This window comes from Rhinopithecus bieti, unplaced genomic scaffold (genome assembly GCF_001698545.2).
Source record: "Rhinopithecus bieti isolate Rb0 unplaced genomic scaffold, ASM169854v2 scaffold_15769, whole genome shotgun sequence".
NCBI classification, from domain to species: Eukaryota; Metazoa; Chordata; class Mammalia; order Primates; family Cercopithecidae; genus Rhinopithecus; species Rhinopithecus bieti.
Genome location: NW_016809129.1, coordinates 3,339,463 through 3,360,227, shown reverse-complemented (window position 1 = coordinate 3,360,227; position 20,765 = coordinate 3,339,463). Strand labels below are relative to the sequence as shown.

Below are 20,765 nucleotides of genomic sequence, written 5' to 3'. Positions count from 1 at the left end.
CTGCAAATTCGCTGAATTCATTTATCAGTTCTAACAGTTTTTTGGTGGTGTCTTTTGAGTTTTCTATATATAAAATCATGCAATCTGCAAACAAAGATGATTTACCTTCTTCTTTTCCAGTTTGGATGACTTTTATTTCTTTCTCCTTTGTAATTGCTCAGGATAGAAAATCTAGTGCTATATTGAATAGAAGTGGTTGGAATAGGCATCCTTGTCCTGTTCTAGATCTTAGAGGAAACGTTTTCAAGTTTTCCCCATTAAGTATGATGTTAGCTATGGGTTTGTCATATATGGCCTTAATTGTGCTGAGATGCATTCTTTCCATGCCAAATTTCTTGAAAGTTTTTATCATAAAAGAATGTTGAATTTAATTAAATGCTTCTTTTTTCTAGTGAGATGATTACATGATTTTGATCCTTCATTCTGTTAATGCAATGTATCACATTAACTGATTTGCATATGTCAAATCATCCTTGCATCTCAGGAATAAATCCCACTTGCTCATGGTCAGTGATCCTCTAAATGTGTTGCTGAATTTGATTTGCTAGCATTTTGTTGAGGATTTTCATGTCTATGAATATGTTTATGAAGACTGTTGGCCTGTAGTTTTCTTTTCTTGTGATCTTCTTGTCTCCCTGTATTTTAAGAGTAATGCTGGTCTTATAAAAGGAGTTTGGAAGTATTTCTTCCTCTTCAGTATTTTTTGGCAAAGTTTGTGGCGAATTGGTATTATTTCTTCATTAAATATTTGATAGAATACAGCAGTGAAGGCATCAGGTCCTGGGCTTTTTTTTTTGAGGAGAGATTTTTATTACTGCTTCAATCTCTTCTCTCATTAATGATCTATTCAGATTTTCTATTTCTTCATGATTCAGTCTTCATAAATATATGTGTCTAAGAATTAATCCATTTCTTTTAGATTATCCAGTGTTTTGGCATACAATTGTCCATAATAGTCTCTTATGATCTTTTGTATTCTTTTGGTGCCAGTTGTAATAGAACTTATTTAATTTCTGACTTTAATTTGAGTCCTCTTTTTTTCTCCTGCTTAGTTTAACTACAAATTTGTTGATTTTGTTTATCTTTTTAAAAGTCAAACTCTGAGTTTTGTTGATCTTTGTATTTTTTTTGTAATCTCATTTATTTCTGCTCTGTTCTTCATTATTTCTTTTCTTCTGCTAACATTGGGCTTAGTTTGTTCTGCTGTTTCTATTTCCTTTAAGCATAACATTAAGTTGTTTATTTGCAAGTTTTGTTCTTATTTGATACTGACATTTATTGTTACAAACTTTCTTTTTAGACCTGTTTTTGCTATATCTCACGTTTTGTTGTTTTCATTTTTCCTTGTCTCCAGGTATTTTTTAGTTGCCCTTTTAATTTCTTCATTGACCCATTGGCCATTCAGGGGCATGTTGTTTACTTTCTATTTATTTGTTAATTTTCTAAAATTCCTCCTGTTACTGATTTCTACTCACATATCATTGCGGTTAGAAAAGGTACTTGCTGTGATTTCAATCTTCCTAATTTTTCTAAGACTTTTATTATGGCTTAACATATAATCTATCCTGAACAATATTCTGTGTGTGCTTAACAGAAAACTTTATTATGTTGCTGTTGGATGAAATGTTCCAGATACGTCCGTTGTTTCCTTTTGGTCTAAAGTGTTGTTCAAATTCAGTGTTTCCTTATTAATTTTCTGTATGGATGATCTGTCCTCTATTGAAAGTGATATATCGAAGTTCCCTGCCATTATTGTATTGAAAGCAATCTATCCCTTCAGATCCTTCAATATTTGCTTTTTACATATAGCTCCTCCACTGTTGGGAGCATATATATTTAAAATTACTATGTCCTCTTGGTGAATTGACCCTTTTACCATCATACAATGTCTTTCTTTGTCTCTTTTTGTAGTTTTTTTTATTTAAAGTTTATTTTGTCTGATATAAGTATTGCTACCCTTGCTCTTTTTTCGTTTCAGTTTTCACAGACTTGTTTTTCATCCCTTCACTTTTAGCCTGTGTGTCCTTAAAAGTGAAGTGAGCTTCTTGTAGACAGCATATAGTTGGATCTTGTATTTTTTTTTGTCCATTACCTCACTTTGTATCTTTTATTAAAGAATTTAATCCATTTACATTCAAAGTAACTATTGACAGGTAAAGACTTACTAGTACCATTTTGTTAATAACTGTATTTTTTTTATTTATGTGTAGATGCTTGGTTTTTTTTCTTCCTCTGTTGCTGTCTTTCTTTCTGGTTTGATGGTTTTCTGCAGTAGCATGTTTTGAGTATTTTTATTTGTGTTTTGTGCATTTTCTATAGATTTTTTTCTCCATGGTTACCCTGATGCTTACAAATAGTATCTTTCACTTACAACAGTCTACTTCAAGCCAATAACAATGTAACTTTAATTGCATACAACAGCTCTATACTTTTCTTCTCACACACCATTTTATGTTTTTTATGGCTGAATGTATATTATTTTGTAATATGTATTCCTTGACAGTTTATTTTAGCTATAGTTCTTGTTAATAATTTTGTCTTTTAACCCTTGTGCCTGGGATAATATTACTTTACACACAATCATTATAGTCTTTGAGTATTCTGAATGTTGTTCGGTATTATTTAAACCATTGGATTTCATGCTTTCATAAGTTTGATGTTATTGGTTAACAAATTTGTCTTTCAGTTTAAAGAACTCCCTTTAGTAATTTCTGTAATGCAAGCCTAATGGTGATTAACTCCTATAGCATGGTTTGTCTGGGAAAGTTTTATTTCTTCCTCATTTTTGAAAGACAGGTTTTCTGAGTAAAATAGTCACAGTTGGTAGACTTTTTCATCTTTCAGCACTTCTACTATATCATCCTACTCTCTCCTGGACTGAAGGGTTTCTGCTGAGAAGTTTGCTGGTAGTTGTATTGGGACTCCTTTGCTTGCTCTCAGAATTTTTTCTTTGTTTTTTAATAGTTTGATTCTTATATGTTGTGTTTAATTCTGAATTCTGAATTTGATTGGAGATTTCTGTGGTTCCTATATCCAGATGTTAGTTTTTTCCCTCATGTTAGGGAACTTATCATCCATTATTTCTTTAAATATGCTTTACGACCCTTGTATTCCTCCTCTCTGTATTTAATTCCTGTTACTCATGGCTTGGGTCTCTTGATGGTGTACCAACATTCCCATAAATTTTCCTTCTTCTTTTGTTTTCTTTTGCTCCTCTGCTTGGATAATTTCAAATGTTCTGTCTTCAAGCTCACTGATTCTTCAGTGTGATTTAGCTGGCTGTTGAAACTTTCTATTGCATTTTTCAGTTCAGTCATTATATTCTTCTCTATGATTTCTTTTTGGGGTTTTAAAATCATTTCTATTTCTTTCTCAAAATTCCTATTTTGTTCATGTACTGTTTTCCAAATTTTATTTTTTGCCCATATATTCTTGGAGTTCATTGAATTATTTGACAGAATTATTCTGACTTATTTTTCTGTCATTTCATAGATATCCCTTTCTTTGGACATCATTGTTGGAGCTTTCTTGGTTTCTTTTTGAGATGCCATGATTCCCTGAGTTTTTGTAATCCTGTGTCCTTGCATTGGTCTTTGTGCATTTGTGGAGGCAGCCACCTTTTCTGGTCTTTACAAGTGTTCTTTGACAGTGATAGACCTCTACTTAGTCTAGCCTGTGTTTCTGGATGGGTCAGCTGGTAGTAACCTGGGGCAGGCAGAGCTTGCTTTCAGGTTCTCTAGGTGGTTGGGCTGCTACCTTTGCTTTGAATTTCTGTGGGGGAACTGGCTAGGTTCTGCTATATGGCAAGACCACTGGCTGAGTTCTACAGTCAGAATAAACTTCTGGATGGGCACTGCAATCACCTCCTATTAGGCCAGACCATAGGGCTTGTTTTTTGGCCAGAAGATGATATATTATTTGAGTTCAGCCCTGGGAAAGAATTGGAGGAGGGGCATTTAGATTGAGTGGATTGGGATGAATGGACCAACTTCTATGCTTGGTAGAAACACATGGTTGAGAGGGCTGGGTATCTTGGTGGACAGGAGGCAGGACTAGATTGGATCTCCAACTCCACTGGACAAAGCAGCATATGGAGGCTTGCATCATGAATTTTTGCTCCAGAATGACTGCAGGAATAAATCATGAAACCCAAGAGGACCCACAGACCCTCTGAAGGAAGCAGATTGCCCCTGCAAGGACCGAGGACACACCCCAAATACATGGCTAAGAGACACAGAGATGGTTCACATCACAGAACTCTGCAGACAACCCCCAGTAGCAGCCCAGAGCCTGGTAGACTTGATGGGTGGCTAGATCCAGAAGATAGATCACAATCACTACAGCTCAGTTCTCAGGAAGTCACATCCATAGGAAAAAGGGGAGAGTACTATATCAAGGAAATACGCCATGCAACAAAAGAATCTCAACAACAGCCTTCGGCCCTACACCTTTCCTCTGACAAAGCCTATCCAAATAAGAAGGAACCAGGAAACCAACTCTGGTGCTGTGACAAAACAAGGTTCTTTAACATTCCCCAAAAGTCACACTAGTTCACCAGTAATGGATCCAAACCAAGAAGAAATCCCTGATTTAACCGAAAAGGAATTCAGGAGGTGAGTTATTAAGCTAACCAGGGAGGCACCAGAGAAAGGCAAAGCACAACATAAGGAAATCAAAACAATGCTACAAGAAGTGAAGGGAGAAATATTCAATGAAATAGATAGCATAAATAAAACATAATCAAAACTTCAGTAAACAATAAACACATTTGTAGAAATGCAAAATGCTCTGGAAAGTCTCAGCAATAGAATTGAACAAGTAAAAGAAAGAAATTCAGAGCTTGAAAATAAGGTCTTTTAATTTTAAACCAGTCCAACAAAGATAAAGAAAAAAGAATATGAAAATATGAACAAAGCCTCCAAGAAGTCTGGTGTTCCATTAAATGACCAAACCTAAGAATAATTGGTGTTCCCAAGGAAGAAGATAAATCTAAAAGTTTGGAAAACATATTTGGAGGAATAATCGAGGAAAATTTCCCTGGCCTTGCTAGAGACCTAGACATCCAAATACAAGAAACACAAAGAACACCTGGGAAATTCATCGCAAAAAGATCATTGCCTACGCACATTGTCATCAGGTTATCTAAAGTTAAGACAAAGAAAAGAATCTTAAGAGCTATGAGACAAAAGCACCAGGCAACCCATAAAGGAAAACCTATCAGACTAACAGCAGATTTCCCAGCAGAAACCCTACAAACTAGAAAGGACTGGGGCCCTATCCTCAGCCCCCTCAAACAAAACAATTATCAACCAAGAATTTTGTATCCAGTGGAACTAAGCTTCATATATGAAGGAAAGATACCAACAAACAAATGCTGAGAGAATCAAGCCACCACTACAAGAACTGCTAAAAGGAGCTCTAAATCATGAAACAAATCCTGCAAACACATCAAAACAGAACCTCTTGAAAGCATAAATCTCACTGGACCTATAAAACAAAAATGCAGTTTAATAAACAAAGCCAAAAACAAAAAACCAAGGTATACAGGCAACTAATAGCACAATGAATAGAGTGGTACCTCATCTCTCAATACTAACATTGAATGTAAACAGCCTAAATGCTCCACTTAAAAGATACAGAATTGCAGAATGAGTAAGAATTCACCAACTAACTATCTGTTGCCTTCAAGAGACTCACTTAACACATAAAGACTCACATAAACTTAAGGTAAAGGTGTGGGAAAGGACATTTCATGCAAATGGACACCAAAAGTGAGCAGGGTGAGCTATTCTTATATCAGACAAAGCAAACTTTAAAGCAACAGCGGTTAAAGGAGACAAAGAGGGAGATCTATAATGATAAAAGTCCTTGTCCAACAGGAAACTCTCACAACCCTGAACATACATACACCTAACACTGGAGTTCCCAAAGTTATAAAACAATTACTGATAGACCTAAGAAATGAGGTCTAGACAGCAACACAATAATAGTGGGGGACTTCAATACTCTACTGACACCACTAGACAGGTCATCAAGACAGAAATTCAACAGAGGAACAATGGATTTAAAGTATACTCTGGAATAAACAGACTTAGCATAATATACACAGAACATTCCATCCAACAACCATAGAATATACATTCTATTCAACAGCACATGAAACTTTCTCCAAGGTAGACCATATGACAGGCCATAAAATGAGCCTCAATAAATTTAAGAAAATTGAAATTATATCAAGCACTCTCTCAAACCACAGTGGAATAAAACTGGAAATCAACTCCAAAAGGAAACTTCAAAACCAAGCAAATATGTGGAAATTAAATAACCTACTCCTGAATGATCATAGAGGCAAAAAGGAAATCAAGATGAAAATTTAAAAATTCTTTGAACTAAACAACAATTGTGGGACAACTTATCAAAAACCTCTGGGATACAGTAAAGGCAGTGCTAAGAGGAAAGTTCATAGCCCTAAACATCTACATCAAAAAGTCTGAAACAGACAATCTAAGGTCACACCTCAGGGAACTAGAGAAACAAGAACAAACCAAACCCAAACCCACCAGAAAAAAAGAAATAACTAAGATCAGAGCAGAACTAAATGAAATCGAAACCAACAAAAAATACAAAAGATAAATGAAACAAAAAGCTAGTTCTTTGAAAATATAAATAAAATTGATAGGCCATTAGCAAGATTAACCAAGAAAAGAAGAGAGAACATCCAAATGAGCTCAATAAGAAACAAAATGGGAGATATTACAACTGACACTACAGAAATACAAAAGATCATTCAAGGCTACTATGAGCATCTTTATACACATAAACTAGAAAACCTGGAAGAGATGAATAAATTCTTGGGAACATACAACCCTCCTAGCCTAAATCAGGAAGATTTATAATCCCTGAACAGACCAATTACAAGCAACAAGCTTGAAATAGTAATTTTAAAATTACCAACATAAAAAAAAACCCAGGATCAGATGGATTCACAGCAGAATTCTACCAGACATTCAAAGAAGAATAGGTACCAATCCTACTGACATTATTCCACAAGATAGCAAAAGAGGGAACCCTCCCTAAATCATTCTATGAAGCCAGTTTCATCCTAAAACCAAAACCAGGAAAAGACACAACCAAAAAAGAAAACTACAGACCAATATTTCCAATGAACATACATGCTAAAGTTATTAACAAAATACTAGCTAACTGCATCCAACAACATATCAAAAAGATAATCCACCATTATCAAGTGGGTTTCATACTCTTAAAATGACCCCCCTAGGTCTCTGGTTCTGCCAGGGTTTTAAAATCCTACCTGAATCCTAAGGCTCACACAAAGAGACTTTTGCCTGTGGATGGGTGCAGAATTCTTGTTGTAAGGACATATAAGTGGCTGACCTCCTATTCTGCCGCATCTTGCTGACATCACCCCTCAGCCATTATTCATTCTACCATTTAACTGAGGCACACAACAGAGCATATCACAAGTGCTTTTATTATACACTATTGTTTTATAAACAGACCCTTTTCATGATAGCTAGCCAGAATGTAAAAATGGCAATGTGACAGGCACATAGATGAGAAAATGCTTTTATATTATGTTGTTTTGTTTCTGGTATAGACCTCAGGTTTTGATAGTTCTATCATATTTTAATCATCATCAGTTGATTTCCACTAAAGCTTATATTATCCTATGATTGGAAACATTTAAGCTAAAGAAAAGATGAAAAATTCTCATAAATTATTCATTGAAAAGATAATAACCTATTAAATACAATTAAGCCTTAGATTAATCTACAGAAGTTTCCAATGTGTCTGATATTTTTAAACCACATCTGTATCTTCATCACATTCCTGGTAAAACTTGATCTAGAAGTGCTCTTTCTTTCTTTGTCTTTCTTTGTAGTGAATCAATATAGGATAGTGGTTAGGAACATAGATTTTTATGGAAAAACCTCCTCAATAAACTGAGGCCAATAATCCTGGCCTCAGGGTTATTTTAATAGAGTTCTTTAAATATAGTAAATAGTCATTATGTGATAGCTATTATTATTGTTGTTATTATTACAATGAACGCAAAATAAATATTTTCCTCATATACACATATGAAAATACTGAAGAGTTGCCATCATGCCCCGTAATGTTAGATGCTTCCACTTACTTTATAAACAGTTTAAAATGTGCTTTGTTTTTGTACTAACGTGCTACTGCTTTTTTTTTCTGTTTTGATATGTTAACCACATTTTAAAAATACTTTTAATTTGTTGGTGATAAGAACAGTAGTAGCATTGAAAGCCATTTGAAATGCTATATGCAATCTAGGACAAGAAATAAAGGCAGAAGATTGGCATATTTAATTATTCATATACTTAAAACAATACCATTTAGAGGTCAACATTGTGAACAAATAATTACTAATATGCATCATACATTTTAAGTTTTGGAACCTGAAATAATAACTAAGCTAAGAATCCCCTGTATTCCTCTCTTCAGTTGAGAAAGAAGTATCCTCACTAGTGAATTCTAAGAAGATCCTAAGGTCTTCATTTCCAATCTTTCCAAGTAGTGGGGCACCTTTTTAAACTCAGAGAAAGAAAATTACCTATCAAGTGTCACTGAAATCTTTTTAATATCTTATAATTTATCTGGGCACAGTTGCATGGTAGTTCCAGCTACTTGGGAGGCTGAGGCAGGAGGATTTTTTGAGCCAGAGAGCTGGAAGCCAGTTGAGGCTTGTAGTGAGACCCTGTCTCTGAAAAAAAAAAAAAATCTGATAATTTAAGAAATATAAAATAATTTTTAAAACCACTATAAATGTAGCAGTGCTTTTAAAATATTAAAATTGTGGTAACAACAGCATCTACATATATTTAACAAAATAATAGCACACGTGAATGAAGCATACTAATTCCCTCTGTGGAGAATGTTTGGTGTTAATATGGATCCAGCCCCCGGCCCTAACCATGGGTCACCATATGATACCTCTCCAATAAATTTTGAATAACTTACTCAATATCACCAGAGCAAAGGAAGGTGCTGATTTCCTTTTGTTTCTTCCTTGTACTCCACAACAGAGAGGCAAGGGGGGGAGAACTTGCACATATACGAGAGAGGGCACAGGAATACAGCACAAAAAACGTAACTTTAGCTCACAGTCTCTGTCTATAAGGTCCCTAAGAAATGGTGAAGTCATCATCAGCTCCTGGGAGATTTTAAGAACTTCTTGTGCTCACTGCCTAGATTTTCAAGGAGTTAAGGTGGAGAAACCTAGAGAGGTGATGAGGAATATCACAGAGGAGTAAACAAGGCTCCAAGGAAGGAATACAATTAGAGATGAAGTCTCTAAGAGAAAGTGAGGAGGGTGGTGACTAAAGATTCATTCTTAGACTAAGTTTGAATAATGATGTTACAAATAAAGTCTGCAGGGGATAAAGAAGGGTAGTTGGTATGTAATTGCCTAATGTTGTCTCAGAGATAGGATAAGGCCAAAAGTTTAGAAGTGGAGCATTGAGACAAGCAGACTTTGACACGATTACTCCTGATTAGCCACAAAATCCAAATGATGTGCAGGAGAAAGTCACTTCTATCAGAGACATGCCTTCAGATGGCTAGCTGTTCAGGGTAAACACCTAGGATAAACCCAAGATATTTTCACTTTACCCTATGATACACATTTTATTCCTTGGTATTACAATAAGAAATGTTGCAGTAAATAAGATAAACTACTTCAGTGAAATATTTGTTTTTATATTGCATTACAAATGATGATTCAACAAATAACTCTGAAGTACTTTGAAAGAGCTAAATAGTATTAATACATCTCTCATTCACTCAGTCATTTAATAACATTTCGTATCCACCCTCTACCAAGCACTGTGTTAAGGAGAGGATTTGCTATAAAAGAAAGGAACATTATGAGGGAAGGCATGACTATGAAAGTAAAGAATAAGATGAAGGGGGCCAGGTGCAGTGGCTCATGCCTGTAATCCCAGCACTTTGGGAGGCTGAGGCCTGCGGATCACTTGAGGTCAGGAATTTGACACCAACCTGGCCAACATGGTGAAACCCTGTCTCCACTAAAAATACAATAAATTAGCCAGGCATAGTGACTCATGCCTGTAGTTTCAGCTACTCAGGAGGCTGAGGCAGGAGAATCATTCAAACCTGGGAGACGGAGGTTGCAGTCCAAGACTGTGCCACGGCACTCCAGCCTGGGTAACACAGCGAGACTTTGTCTCAAAAACAAAATAAGCAAAAACAAAGAAGTAAAATGAAAGGAAGCCTGGTTTCAAGCAAAAATTTTTAAATCTTAATTGAAGATTCAGAAATATATTGACAGCTTAGAAAGAAGGATCTAGGATGGGGTTAGGATAGTAGGGTAGTGAATAACCAATGGAGCAAAGCCCCAAGGGAATGTGGAGTCAAGGAATAAGTGGAACAAAACATAGACCTTCCCTTTAAATAATTTTATATCTCGTAAGGAAGATGACATACATATAAAACTATTTTTAAAACATTGAGAAATTATATTTTAACAGCAAATCTAGAATATATAAAATTCACAGTTGGTATGAGCAAAAAGAATTAAAGTTAGATGACTTCATATTACCTTCTGAGCACAGTAATATTATTAGCTGGAACTCTAAAAGAAAAGAGGACTGCTACTTTATTTCAATCTACCGTGAGTAAGGGAGTCCTCTAGATGACATAAGGAAACTTCTCATTGTTTAGATTGAGGGTCAGACTGAGAATTCTGTATCTCTAACCCTAATCATTCTTCAGGGGAGTGTTAAGTCTTTGTGAAGGTCTAAAATGCAGCCAGAGTTTAAAAAAAAAATTGCAGGGTAAGACATTTAGACAAGTAGGGGTTATTTAATCATTTTAAAGTAAAATTTAATTTGCATAATCATAAGGGCAAAGGATGAAATGAGAAGTATTGATGAGGAGACAGCTAGTGATTTCTTTGATAAATTATTTGAGACCTTTAAGGAAGAGGATATGATGCTAGTAAGAAGAAAAACAAATTAGTGTTGATAAGACAGCAACATTGGGGGGAAGAGAAGTTTCTCTTAAAGATTGGAAAAATCAATGTCTGTGTTTAAAGCTTTTAAAGGACAAACTAAGCTTACTGCTTACATCTAATGCACCCCCAACTTCAACTAAAACCTGTGCTGTTCTGTCATTCTAAAAACTTCGCAATATTCACGGACCTCGTCAGACACTAATAACTTGGAAATAGAAGCCCCAACCTTGAGTGTTACTTAATGCTGGGGAAAGGCTCTATACAAATGGATTTTCTTCTTCTGTAATGTGGAGTTTATTCTTCATACAGTGGGGAATCTTTGAATGTTTAGAGAAGGAAAGGGACATGATCAAAACAATCTTATGGGAAGAGTCAATACACCAGTGGTATACAGAATGAAGGAAGGAAAGGGGTGGGAAATTAGAAAATTAAAAAGTATTAAAATCCAGTTATAATAAGTCAGGGAATAAAGATACGCGGTGGCAGATGAACCAAAGCAAAAAAGAAGTGTTCGATCTTGGTACATAGTGAATTTGAAAATCAAGGATGAGGGGGGCACCAGGAAAACTGAGTAGCAGTACTAACAAAGTCTAATTTGTTGGGAAAATCTGTTTTGGAACAGTGAGGAGGAATAGAATATAGATTCAGGTTGAAGTTTATTGAGTGTAAGAATGCTAAGAAGACATCCAGATGGAAATATTCACAGATCTCTAGGTTGGGATCCTAGGGATCAACTAGAGATTCTTATTTGGGAGTCATCTACATCAGTGTTCCCCATTGGGGTCAGTTTTGTATCCTGGGTGACATTTAACGATGTTTGAGTACATTTTCAGTTGTCACGACTGGGAGGATGATGGTACTGGCGTCTAGTAGATAGAGGCCAGAGATACTGTGAAAACATCCTACAATGCACAGAATAGCCCCCTGCAACAAAGAATTAAAAGAATTATCTGTCCCAAAGGGTCAGTAGTGCCAAGATTGAAAAACCCTGCTCTACACAAATGTCATAATACATTGGAGATACCTTATCCAATCAGTGCCTACAGTATATTCGTGTTTAATTCCTAGGAAATAAAAATAATATCAATGTTTATTCAGTCTTATGCTTAAGCATTGTTCTCACATTACATGGTATATTATTTAATCTTTAAAATCCTATGAGATAGGCATTATTTTTATCCTCATTTAGCAGATGAGGAAACATCCACTGAAAAGTTAAGATACCTGCTGTATTAGGGTTCACCAGAAAAACAGAACCAATAATAAGTATAGATATGGATACAGATAGAGATATAGAAAACAGATATGGATACAGACATAGTCATAAGCATCAATATAGACATAAAGAGATTGATCATGAAGAATTGGCTTATGGACATATGGAGATGGAACAGTCTCACTATCAGCTGTCCACAAACTGAAGATCCACGAAAAGTGGTGGTGTAGATCCAGTCAAAATCTGAAGGACTAAGAACCAGGAGTACAAATGGTGTAAGTCCCAGAGGACAGAAGAGACTGATGTCCCAGCTGAAACAGGAAGAAAGAACAAATTATCTTTTTCTCACTTTTTTATTCTATTCAGGCTTTGATGCATTAGATAATGCCCACTTGCCCTGGGGAATGGCAATCTACTTTACTGAGTCTCCGGATTCAAATGCTGATCTCTTTTGGAAACCTCCTCACAGACAAACCCTGTGTTTAACCTTACATCTGAAATAATATTTAACCTGATATCTGGGCATCCTGTGAACAAGTCGAGTTGACACATTAACTATCACAAGTTCAATCCTTGTCAACTTGCCACTCATATATATCTCCTTAACAGTACTTACTCTCTAAATAAAGACAGTGATGTCATAATTCTGCCAAACACGATACAGCTCTGCTCCATACAACCAAAAACATGCTAATGCCATCCTCAGAAAAAGAGGTAAAGTCCTTGAGTGATGTTTACTCTTCTCCTTGATATTCCATAGTTTATATACTATGATGTAAAATTAATAATGCTTAAATATTATGATACTAATATAAAGTATGATGTAATAACATAAAAATACATAAACCCATGTTACATGATAAGAGAATAAAAGAGGAAAGAAAGCAAAGATACTTGCTATACATACATACTAAGTGTTCATTACAAAATAAGGAGTAAATACTCATGATACCTAAAATATTCATTTCTATAACTGGTCACATTTTCGTAGTTGGTATTTATAACTACCTACTTCCATCCTTTATTCTATTTGCCTTCAACATATACCTCTGCTGGTCATGTTTCTTTATCTGGTGGGGTAACCCAAACCTTCATGATGGGTCTGGGCCATTAGTGATCCTGCCCGGAGTGGGTCATTGTAGTATTCTGTTGACCGTAATTGCAGGGCATGGTAATACTAAGAGTTGCCCTAAGTGATTGCCTGTACTCCAGAAGTACTCTTCCTTAATTACATTGTGGAGTAGTAGTCCAATTTGCCCTTGTTAGTCAGGATCAATCACTCTAGCCAGACTGTAACTCCCTTTTTGCCTGGTGGTTCAGAGGCATGCAGAGCTCAGAGTGGCTGAATAGAAGTCTTAACATTCAATTCAATGCAATCGTTGTTGTGCCTCCCAGTGGAAACGTTCCTCTCCGTTTTTATGATTTGGTTTAGAGGAACTAAGATCTCTAGGCTGGTAGAGTATAAGGGTGTAGGAACAGGAAACAAAAATTTTCTTGTTATTCACTGGGCATAATAGTGTGTGGTGCCATTCCCATTTCCACCCCTTTATTCCTGTATCTGTGAATCTTGGCTATCAGAGAAATAGCACCATATATTGGATGCTGGTTCAGAGCATACACAGCCTTTTAGAGAATCTTGCTGCAGCCTGGCAAGGTATCGCCACCTAGCTTGAACTGTAACTGAGTCTTCAAAGGCCATTTCATCATTCTGTAGAGGGCAGATACTTCAGGAGGGAGGGGGAACATAGTGAGACCGGTGAAGTCCATGAACATGGGCCCATTGCCATGCTCTTTTTGCTGTGATGTGAGTCCCATAATCATAAACAATGAGGTCCAGTGGTGGGGATCATGTTGATAATATCCCTTCTAAGATAAAGGATAAGTTGTTGCAGCTGGCTTCTCCTACAGCCAAGAAAGAGGCACAATGCCTAGTGGGCCTATGGGATTTTGGAGGCAACATACTCCTCATGTGAAATATTGTGATGGATAAGGCATTCTACAAGTCCATGTACAGTAGTTCTGACAGAAACTGCACAAGGAAGGCAAATCTGTATTCACAGTATTTATTCCAGTAAGAAGAAACACCACTTTTTCATGATGGAAGCAGTCCAATGTAATCAACCTGCCATCAGATAGCTTACCGGCATGGGGAATGATGCCATCTCAAGAAATGAGTGTCAATCTCTGCTGTTGACATTTTGGGCACTCAGCAGTGGCTGTAGCTGGGTCAGCCTTGATGAATAAAAGTCCCTGTTGCTGAGCTCAGACAAAACCTCCACCCCTACCACCACAACCACTTTATTCATGAACCCACTGGGCAACGACTGGGGTGACAGGGGAAAGAGGCTAATGAGTATCCACAGAATGACTCATCTTATCCACTTGATTATTAGAATTCTCTGATGAGGTCACCCTTCAGAGAGCATTCACATGGGACATGAATATCTTAACATTTTTGCCCATTTAGAGAGACCTATCCACATGCTTCCACCCCAATCTTCTTGTCACCAATTTTCCAATCACATTCTTTCTAAGCCCCTGATCACCCAGCCAAACCACTGGCTGTAATCCATGGATCACTACATAATTACATAACTGGCCATTTCTCCTTCCAAGCAAAGTGAACAAGCAGGTGCACTGCTCGAAATTCTGCTCACTGGGAGGATTTTCCTTCACCACTGTCCTTTAGGGACGTCCTAGAAAGGAGCTGTAGTGTTAAAGCTGTCCACTTTCAGAAGGTGCCTGTATATCATGCAGAACTATCTGTAAACCAGGCCTCATCTTTCTTTCTCTTCCTGTCAACTAACCACAGGGAACTCTTCATGAGGCCATGGGTGCAGGTTGGAAGAAAGAGGTCAGTGCAGCAGCAGTGGAAACCATGGGCACTTAGGCAACTTTCATGTAACTTATTGTGCCATGCCATCAAGGCCAGTTCAGGCTTGATTATGCGTATACCAATTTCATTTGATGATAGAGTATTGTGATGCACACCCAGCTTTATGGCTTCATGAGTGAGATGACATCCAATTTGTGATGGGCAACTCAGGGCACATGGTGACATGGTGGCCCACGGTTGAGCATTCAGTCACCACTAAGGCCTAGTAGCAGGTCAAGAGCTATTACTTAAAAGGAGACAGGTTATCTGCATAAGATGGCAGGTCTTTGCTCCAAAATCTTAAGGGCCTGTGGTGTAATTCACCATAAGGACTTGCCAAAGGCTTCAAACATCATCTTTTCTGCCACTGACACTTTAAGCAGCATTAGATCTACTGGATCATGTAACCCATGTGGCAAAGCAGCTTGCACAGCAGCTTGGACCTGTTGCAGAACCTTCTCTTCTTCTGAGTCCCACTCAAAACAAGCAGCCTTTCCAGTCACTCAGCAAACGGACCAAGCTAACACACCCAAATGAGGAGTATGTTGTCTCCAAAATCCCATAGGCCCACTAGGCATTGTGCCTCTTTCTTGGTTGTAGGAGAAGCCAGCTGCAACAACTTATCCTTTATCTTAAAAGGGATATGTCAACATGCTCCACACCATTGGACCTCTAAAAATTTCACTGAGATAGAAGTCCTCTGAAGTTTAGTCAGCTTTACTTTCCACCCTCTGACATGCAAAAGTCTTACAAATAAGTCTATAGTTAGCATAATGTCATCAATGTAATGGACCAGTGTGTTATCATGTGGACTAAATTATGACATAGAGCTGGAGAGTTGATGTACCTCTGATGTAGGACAGTGAAGGTGACTTACTGGTCTTATCAGCTGAAAGCAAACTGCTTCTGGTGGTCTTTGTTTTTGTTTGTTTTGTTTTGTTTTGGAGACGGAATTTCGCTCTTGTTGCCCAGGCTGGAGTGCAATGGCATATCTCGGCTCACCGCAACCTCCGCCTCCTGGGTTCAAGTGATTCTCCTGTCTCAGCCCCCAAGCAGCTGGGATTACAGGCATGTGCCACCACGTCCAGCTAATTTTTTATTTTTGGTAGAGATGGGGTTTCTCCATGTTGGTCAGGCTGGTCTCGAACTCCCGACCTCAGGTGATCCCCCCCCACCTTGGCCTCCCAAAGTGCTAGGATTACAAGCGTGAGTCACTGCACCCCTGGTGGTCTTTGTTAACAGGTATTGATACAAATAGCATTTGCCAGGTCAATAGCTGCATACCAGGTATCAGGAGATGTGTTAATTTGTGTAAGCAGTGAAACCACATCTAGTATAGCAGTTGCAATTGGAGTTATCACTTGATTAAGCTGATGATAATCCACTCTCATTCTCCAAGATTCATCCATATAGCCAAATAGGCAAATTGAGTGGGGATGTGGTGGGATTGACCCCCAACCCCTGTGTCTTTCAAGTCCTTGATAGTTGTACTAATCTCTGAAATCCCCCCAGTGACATGGCTTTGGTTTATTATTTTCCTACATAGAGGCAACACTAGTGACTCCCACTTCACCTTTTTCACCATAATAGCCCTCACGTCACAGGTCAGGAAACCAATGTGAGGACTCTGCTAGCTGCTATGTCTATTCCAATTATGCCTTTCAGAATTGAAGGAGTAACCATAGGATGGGTTTGAGAACCCACAGGGCCCACTGTGAGACAGACACGAGCTAAAATTCTATTGATCACCTGACCTCTCTAAGCCCCCTACTCTGACTGGTGGTCCACAGTGACATTTTGAGTCTCTTGAATTCAGTGTCAGTTCAGAGCCAGTGTCCAGTAGTTCCCAAAAGATCTGATTATATCTTTTCCCCTAGTGCACAGTCACCCTGGTAAAAACCCATAGGTCCCTTTGGATAAAGACTAACAGTATAAATTTTGGATAGTATTCAAGAGTCCTTCCTCAAGGGGACCCAGTGTGTCCTTCATTCAAGGGTTTCTGGATCTGTAAGCTGACTCAAGTCTAGGAATTAATTGAGAGGCCGCGACTCTCTGTTTTTATGATTCAGATAAGATTTTATTCACTTGACCTAGATTTTTTTTTTCTTCCAAAAAATCAAATAAGAATTTGTAGTCTTCCTATTGATTTCACTTCAAGGAACATATAAAAGCTAGCCTACGTCATGGGTCTGCAGGAATCAGACTGTGCTGATAGCTGCTTTGACCCTGAGGTCCGCTATGGTAACCACACTCACCCTGACCTTGGTAGTTTAGCAAGGCAGCTTGGCCCCTGCCACACTGGGGTTTAATTACCCCCTTTGCATTTAGGTTTCCCAATTCAATGACTGCAGTTCCTACTGTGAGGCTTGGCCTACAGAGAAGAGTGATCACAGAGCTTTTCAAGGATGCTGGGCCTCTCCTCACAAATTTATTTCTCACAGTGTTGTTGAAAATTGTGTCTTCTAATTACTCTCAGTGTGGGTGAGTAGTTATTATATGACGGATCCACTCTCCCTATGCTTTTAATCCTTTCCACTACATTAAATCAAGGCAAGTCCAGCCTGTCCACCTTTTGGTCCGTGTGTCAGCCAACCCAACACACTGTTAGAACCCTTTCTGATTCCCCAAGCTTCAACATTAAATGAAGAATCTCTGCTTAGTGAGCCCAGAACAACAAAAAAATTTAACTTAATACAACTTTATGTTCTTTTTACCATTGTTTCACACCCTTAGTATCCATTCCTACACCTGTTACCCAGATTTCTGTCTGTATGAATTAAAAAACTCAAGTAATTCTTTTGGAGTGTAGCACACATCTTCCTGGGTCATACTTTGAACCTCAACTTTAGGGGCCAGCTGGGATTTGAGTTTGGTTATAGGGCTAGAAGTAGAGAGAGATGAGAGATGGCGTAGAGGTAAAGGGGTTCTCAGGAGAATTAAAATTGTCTTGCATAGCCTCAGAGGAGGCTATCTCTATTTGTTCAGACAGTGCAGAACTGATCCTCCCAGAGGGTGGAGATGAAGTAGAGAAGGAGATACCACTGGGGACAAGGAGGCCACTTCCACTAGAAAAGAAGACTCATCAGAATTTAGGAGCTCCATGTCCCAAACTTGATCAGCGACTTTCTACACAACCCCCATCCCAACTTACAGAATCTCATCAATGCTTCACTTTAACAGTAGACACTTTGTGAAGCTTGGAGTTCAACTTGCATTGTAATTAAACCAGTGTCAAGCTGAGATTCTGCATTCGGTGTTAAGCAATCTCAGCCCTACAGTACAGGAGGTAAGGGTCTCCTTCAGGGCACACATAGAAGTTTTAGGTCATTTATGTAGTACTTGAGCCACATAACACCCTTACAGACAAACCTAGAAATAATGTTTAACCAGCTCTCTGGGCATCCCATAACCCAGCCATATTGACACACAAAATTAACGATCACACCTGCCTAAAGCCACATAGCTGGCAAATTTGGGGGCCCAGATTTGTAATCAGAAAATCCATTTCCAGAAACACGTTTTACCCACTAAGTTGCAATATCTAGGGATTATAGGCAGGATATCCTCAAGTTCCAAGACAGATAAGACAGAGAGTTAAACAGAGCAGAAACACTTTTACCACTTCATCCTTCTCACCAAAAAAAAATCTACTCCCAAATATTAATAGCAACTTCTTTCTGTGTCACTGAAGATTTCATTATACCATTGATAGATTTCAGTGCTTCCCCTCCTGGGGGGGAATATCAAATGGCAGAGGTATACCTTGAGCTCCACTAAAGTACCAGTCCTCATTCTTAACATTGACAGATGAGTGTGTCCAGATATACTTTATCTTATTTGTTAATAACTATAATAAAAACCCAAACTCCCAATGATATAATTTTTAATATGGCATTTAGAACTGAATAAAATTTAGTCCTGTAATAATATATATCATATTTTCTTGCTTTACTATATGCTTTTTTGAGTTCTGAAGAAAGATGTGAAATTAAAGCTAATGGAGCTGGTTGTGGGGTTCACTGGCTTTTACATGTGAACATCTCTGTATTTCAGAGCATTAAAATATATTTCTTTAAAATTAGATTTAATAGAATTAGTAAACAAACCAAGCACTTAATTCCTCAAGTTTTATTTTTAAATCATCTACTTTAAATATAAATTATACAAATATTTCTTATTTTATAAAACTAGACATTCAGAGTTTTAGTACCATTTACAGTTGGTCAAGATCACAAAGGTAAAATCCATTTTTTTCAAGTATGATGGTTTCCAGATTTTTGAAACAGGGGAGTCATTCTTCAAATGATCTATTTAGAAATTCACATATCCATAACAGATTTGAAGGCAAGATGGAAAAGGTGGAAACAAGTTCTGAAGCCAGAATGGGGAGCTGAGGAGGAGAGAGTTTAAGGAAGAACTGGGGAGTGGAGGTCCGGAGATCCACCCATTTAGCCATGCTATTCAGACAACTTCTTAGGCAACTTTTGGAGCACATAGACCACAATTTAAAAGGGATTATCCAACAAAGTCTAGTGTAATTTAGATCATAAAATTATTACCATTTTTAAATCTTGTAAGTATATTAAAGTTATAGCTCTAATATTTTAATTATATTTTATTTTAAAATGTGATGTTATATAATATACATATACATATTATTAAATGTTACATCTCATTTTATATATTGAATTTGAATTTTTTAATTTTCAAAAGTGGTGTACAGCATCCTGAGGCACTTACATTTTTGTCTCTGCTTGTGGCTAATATTTATCTCTTGACCATATCTGTCAAAATGAAAATTTAGATTTTACAGCAAAAAATTAAAGTAAATTATATGTACTGGACTTTAAATACAGTTCTCTGACACAACCCTTAAGATGGCCAGCTTTACTCTTTTAAACTGTAGTTTGGAATTATCTTTGAGCATTGATGAATTTCTTTTGATTTTCTCTTATTTTCAGATCAACAAAGTGACTGTAATAAATCCTGATCCTGCCTTTGGTCTGGATATTTAGTAGCTCTGTATTTGTTTTCTTTGATAGCAACATGCATTAATATTTATAACCATTTTCCTTTGCAGCATCTCCCAGATGGCTCTGTGCCCAGTGCACATGTTGAATTTTATCTTTTACCATATCCCAGTGAAGTTCGTAGGAGGAAAACAAAATCTGTTCCAAAATGTACAGACCCCACTTACAATGAAATTGTAAGTATGAGTCATCTTTCGTCCAGTCATTTTGTATTTTCTTACCATTTTCAGCTTAACAACCAAATATGGAAAATTTGCAGTAATTGGCAGCATTATTTCATGAAGGAAAGATATTTTCCGAAATAGTAGCAGTATGCTTATCACTCTTCTAGATGCTATGGGCACTGGAAAATACAGATTCTGCTTTCAAAGCTCTTATAAACCAATTTGCAAGTTGTGGCTAACCTCCAGCAAGAGCCAAGACTTGTTTTGCATATTAACGTTATTCCTGACTTCATCTTATTTTCTCTAACCTTATTCTCCTTTACCTGATTTTCCTTACCTAATAATTTCATCATATATTACCTTGGGTATAACAGTAAATCTCATAAAATCCCTTTTGAAAAAGTAAAAAATAAATACCAAATACAAATGGAAGTTAATGTATATTATAAATAGCTCTCTA

At 37.2% G+C, this 20,765-nt stretch overlaps 1 protein-coding gene across 1 annotated transcript in view; it reads left to right on the top strand.

The window, feature by feature from the left end:
- Nucleotides 1–20,544, top strand: part of PIK3C2G (phosphatidylinositol-4-phosphate 3-kinase catalytic subunit type 2 gamma) — a 385,467-nt gene extending 364,923 nt beyond the window's left edge. The window contains 2 exon segments of the mRNA XM_017888605.1: nucleotides 20,192–20,317; nucleotides 20,473–20,544. Coding sequence (XP_017744094.1) covers nucleotides 20,192–20,317; nucleotides 20,473–20,544 — 198 coding nt within the window.
- The last annotated feature ends 221 nt before the right edge of the window (nucleotides 20,545–20,765 follow it).